Raw genomic sequence first — 5514 nt, 5'->3', positions numbered from 1 at the left:
GGGCGTGGTGGCGGCCATGTCGAGACGTGGTTTGGTAGGGACGGCCGGAGGCTGCACGGTGAGGAGGCGACCGGAGAATAGCGACGGCGCCGGCGGCGGGGTGGGCGGGAGAGAGGGGGTGGAAGCGTTGGGAGCGGAGGGACTGTTAGTGTCCCCGACAGACGGGCCACGAGGGGGACAAGGGCGTGCGTCCAGGCCGTCCGCGCATGTCCGTTTCACTCCAAACCGAGCGCAAGTTTAGGTCAGAGATGAGTCAAAAACGGACGAAATCCGAACATTTGTCCGTTTGAGGCCACGCGTTGGGCCGCGCTATTCGTCCGTTTTATCGCAAACGGACGCGTGCGGATAGGATGGGGCGCGGTGGAGTTGGCCTTGCCGCGCCTGGATAAGTGGATCTGGCTGTAGCTCCAAGCAGGGTGTCGTGTCACGCTACAGCCACTGCCTTCTGGCCGCCAGTGTCCCCCGCGAGCCACCATCGTTGTTGGCGGATCTCCAAATCATCCGGACGTCTGGTGTCAACCGCGCTGGATTTCCACTCGACCCGGGCAGCGCCGGCCGGCGCTCCGGCGGGCCGCGGGCGTGTGTTGGCTTTGCACCAACCAGCACGGCCGGGGGTTGTTGCTGTTGAATGTTGAATGTTGACAGACACCAACGGCAGACGGGAGGCGCAAGTCGTGGGGTGGAATAAGTGCCGGTGTGAAAGGGGCGTGCAAGTATTTGATCCCTGACCCCATCGGCATTGACCGCACACAAGCATGTTAGGCACAAAGATGCAGATTGCTTTACGAGCCCAACAGGTGTGTGTGTGTGTGTGTCATTTTTAAGCCGAGTCAGAGAGGATTTTTATACTTCCATTCACGGGCCATGGCTGATACGACTTCGGTGCAAGTATTCTCGAGTTCTTGCCTGGGTCTCATCCACCGGTCAGTCCATGATGTACAACTATTTGGGACCCTTCCATTCATGCATAAACATGCAAAAACATTTGCAACTTGTCCTTCAGAGAGGAGAGCCACCCAAGTCAAGTGCCAAATACTTACATTTGTTATGTGCAGAAAAACAAGAAGTCCTACACCTATCTGCTGCTTGATAAGTGGATAACTGAAACCCATCTTCTTCAAGCCAACAAGCAACAGTACTTACCAGCACCTCATTCAGACGCCGCCCAAGCGCAAAAGGCCAGAACCTACCAGTACCATCTCAACAACAACCAACACTGTCGACAAGCTTTCCAAGTGCACCACAACAGAAAAGAAGCAACTTAGAACAGCGACCAGAAAGCAACAGAGCATTAGCAAGCGAGCAGGCCGTTCTAGTCAGCGGGATCGAGCTTATCGCGCCACTGTAACACAACAACGACTACTCGGACGCTTGGTGCAAGTACACAACATCAATGCTAAAAGCAGAAACACAACAACAGTGAGTCGGAAAGAAACCAAACACTGGCTAGTGCTCTGGATACCACTTGCAAAGCCCAGATGATCATCATGCACCAGCGAATCCGCCGCCGCAGTAATATCAGACACAACACATTCTTGAAAAGAAAAGAAAAATCAGACACAGCATGAAAAGCTCATTGACCAATAAGACAGCATCCATACAAAACATACCGGGGACAGCGGATGATTTCAAGTTTGACAGAGAGAACTGAAAAGGGGTGGATGGATCACCTATCAATCTATCATCATCATGCTATTCATGTTGCAAGAATCATACATACAGGCAAAGGGTACTTCATGGCCAATGGAGCCACTTTTACAAGCAAGTACAAGGAACGGACGCTCAACAAATAATCAGGTGAATGATACATATGAAAATCTCGACCAAAATCTACGAGCAAAAAAGTCGCATGCCTGTAAAGGGGGGAAAAGAAGAATGAAGAAATATACCAGCCGCGCCACCAAAGTATAAACCATTCATGCCAAGGGGAGACATTTTTGGATACAAAAGCTATAGGCAAAAGCGCCTTGACATCTCCTCTTCCACCCTCATCACAATTACACTGTCGCCACCACCTTCCTTCTGTATTTATAACAAAGTAGCTGCAATAGCCACAACTGAATTCTCTAAATGCTGCAAAAAGCCACAACGGAAATCCTCTAAACACTATCGTTCTGCATCCTCGGGGATCGATGACAGCCTCTCCTGTTCAAGAAACGATGAGTCCAGAAATTTTGCAACAAATGCCCATAACCTGTAGACATCGTCAAAGTTTGTAAGGAACCCAAGAGAAGCAGTGACGACTTCGATCCCAACAATGGCATTTTTGCTATTTTTCTTCTCATGTCGACCGTTTGACGTAGGCCGACACAGGGAAGAGCTGAGGCCCACATCAGCCACCCCATGTTTCTGGTTGTCCATGAGGCGTATATGACTCAGAAAACCGACGCCAACATTGAGGCCTTCTTTCTCTGCCATCTTCTGTACAGTTTCAGGATTGATCAGTGAAGTTCCGGTGTTGCAGTCCTTTATATTGAACGCAACTGCTGCTCCTCGTTCATATTTTATCTTCGGGCCATAGATATAGACAAGGGGAACCCCATCACCGTCTCCAGAATCAGGCAACCGAAGCTGCAGTAGCGAGGTCACTAACCAATTGATCAGGTATCGCAACCTTAGCGTTGTCTTACTAAGACCCAGCATGTTCACATGATCAAGGTGCTTACAGATGATTTCAGGTTCTCGCCTGCCATCCTGAATATCATCGTAGTCGCTGTATGCATCATCATCTTCTTCTTCTCCCACTGCATATCCAGATGTCTCCCCAGCATCAGCATTGCGACACAGCCTACTATCCTCCATGGTGAATGATACCTTGCGCCCCATACTTGGCACTCGTTCCACTTCTTCCACTCCAAAGAGCCTGCCACCATTGAATCTGCTATTGGGTGCCTCCCTCCTTCCCAGTAGACGGAACTCACCCTCTGTTTCCCTTCTGATGGCACTGTCTTTAGCTTCAACCTGGTTTTCTGAGCAAATCTCCGAAGTGGAGCCATTCCCATTTGCAGCATAACCCCCAAAAACGGACGCCGAACTTCCTTGTGTGCGGCCATTGTCACAAGAGAATTTTACAAACCTCTTATTTTCATGACCATCCTGACATTCTTCAATTTCGCTGACCTTGCCGGTATATGAACAATCTTCACTGACCTTGCCGGTATATGAACAATCTTCACTGACCTTGCCATTATATGAACAATCTTCCTCTGGAATTTCCTTCACATGCTCTAGCTCTTGAGATACTGACCTCACAGCCGCATCAAAGGACACGACATGGTTGTCATAAACAGGGCTCCTTGCCAGTTTGGACGGCACCTTTGGTGATGTCTTCTTTGCATTCTTCCTACCAGAAAACCAGGATGCAGGCAATGGAGATCCCAACTTCCCCTGTTCTGAATGGTCTGAACCAAGTGGACTATTGCCCAGATCAACCCAGAAAGAGCCCTCTGACATTTCATCCTCGCTGAATACTGGGCTCTTCATCACCTCCCCAACGGACACACTCTCATTCTCCTCGTAAATCGTGCTGGCACCATCTCTATCTGAGCTGTCCTGGTCCAATTCGCTCTCCTCAATCACCTCCCTCACCTGAGCCGAGGAATACGCGCCCGAGAACGCAGGTAATTGAGATGCTTGGTGACTGTTCATCGTTGACGACTCCTCCTCGATTGGAATGATCATATCATCCTCAAGGCCATCCTGGACACCATCGAACCCATCGACCGAATCACTAAGATACTGTGGGAAGACCGGCAGAATCCGCACCATCCCTGCCCCCGTCCCGCCATTCGGGCTCTGCAAGCAAGACATCACTGACTTCTTGATGAGCAAGCAGCCAAAACCCGTAGGATCAGCTCCAAACACCCTATAGAATGATGTGATGATGAAATCCGGCCGGAACAACGACAAGCCAAGCGAGTCCATGTCCTTAGGCCCCAATGCACCGGCGTCCAGCAGAACATGCCAGTTATTCTGCTGCGCCAATGCCATCCACTGATATGAGTACTTTGCGCCGGTGACCCTGGACTGCACCGGGAACACGAATAAGCCAGTGGCAGAGTCCTTCTTGCGTCGGCGCTTCTTGGTGGATATCTGGTCTCGGAGCTCGGTGGAGCAGATCTTGAGGGTGGGCCACTTGAACCAGGCGGTGTAGGCCTTGGCCCCCTTGTCCCTGGCGGACTGAGCCATCCAGTTGACGGACTGGGACTCGTGGTCGAACATGGTGAGCAGCTTCTTGTTGGTGGCGAAGGGGTAGCACTCGGCGAGCAGCCGGAAGGCGGAGCCGCGGCTGACGGTGAAGACGAGGCAGTACTCCGACTCCGGGATGTTGAGGTAGTCCATGATGCGGCTCCGGATGTCGTGCTCCGCGGTGCCCTTCTCGGCGGCGCCGTAGAGCGCGTGGTTGCTGAGGTTGGCGGTGATCTCGGAGAGCGTGAAGGAGACGGAGGAGTCGACGGGGCTGCAGCTCTGGAGGTAGGAGAAGAGGCCGAAGCCGCAGTAGTCGAGGCAGGCCTTGTCGAGGTGCGGGTACTCGCCGGCGCGGAGGCGGTCGACGTCCGCCGACGAGGCGTACTTGGGGTACATGGAGAGGAACGTGGCGAGCGCGTCGGCCAGCGCCGGGAGCGCGCCGGGCGACAGGAAGGCGCGCTCCGCGGCCACGGCCGTGGCGCGCAGGAACTCGCGCTGCGCGTTGAGGCGCGCCAGCGACCGCGACCGGCTGACGGAGCCGGAGCCGGCCCCGTCCTCCCCGCCGTCCCCGTCGTCGAGCAGCGCCGCGTCGCGGGACTTGGTGAGGCACCCGTCCTCGGAGGCCTCCTCCAGCGCCTCCCGCAGCTTGCTCTCCTGCAGCCGCCGCCCGCCGCCGGACCCGGCCCCGGCGCCCGCCGCCGGCGGGCGCGGCGGGCGGTGGCGCTTGTCCATGAGCATCGCCGCGCACTGCGACAGCGGCTTCCACAGCGAGAGATGCATGGCCGGCCGGCCGCCGCCGCCGCCGCAGCGAAGAACGCAGCTTCCCCCCTCAACCCGCCCCTACACCATCCGATTCGCCCCCGCCCTCGCCGTCCCCCACCACGCCGCGCCGCGAATTCCCGGGATCAAAGCGATCGAATTCGGCGCGGCGGGGTCCGTCCTAGGGTTTCTGCGGGCGAGCGATCGGGGCGGAGGCGCGCGGGCGTGCGGAATCTGGATCAAGAATGGTTCTTTCTTCCAGCGGAGCAAGGGGGGGAGGGGGAGAGGAGCGAGCGGGGGGAGGAGGAGGCGGAGGGAGGGGAGGGGAGTTAATTGGAACACACCAACTCACCTGCACGGAATTAAAAGCAGAGGTCCATCCATCCCACAGCATTTAATGCCGATTCCCGTATATCTATCTTCCCCCTATTTCCCATCTCCAATGCAACTGATTAATTCTTCCATTTCATGTCAAAAAAATAATTAACTGTTCCATTTCATTCATTTATAATCAGCCAAAGTTCATTATGCCTAGATTTAAAGAGAAGATGGAATTTTTACAGACTC

The 5514-nt window shown here is 54.4% G+C and overlaps 1 protein-coding gene across 1 annotated transcript; it reads right to left on the bottom strand.

The window, feature by feature from the left end:
- Positions 1-1673: 1673 nt before the first annotated feature.
- LOC125510701 lies at positions 1674-5292 on the bottom strand. Its single transcript, XM_048675952.1, has 2 exons — positions 3181-5292; positions 1674-3150 (listed from the first exon to the last, which is right to left on the bottom strand). The coding sequence occupies exons 1-2, from the start codon at positions 4966-4968 to the stop codon at positions 2107-2109; spliced, it is 2832 nt and encodes a 943-aa protein (XP_048531909.1). The 5' UTR covers positions 4969-5292; the 3' UTR covers positions 1674-2106.
- Positions 5293-5514: the final 222 nt, after the last annotated feature.

Source organism: Triticum urartu, chromosome 5, assembly GCF_003073215.2.
Source record: "Triticum urartu cultivar G1812 chromosome 5, Tu2.1, whole genome shotgun sequence".
NCBI lineage: Eukaryota > Viridiplantae > Streptophyta > Magnoliopsida > Poales > Poaceae > Triticum > Triticum urartu.
The sequence above is the reverse complement of the archived record's forward strand: the minus strand, read 5'-3'. Positions and strand labels throughout refer to the sequence as shown.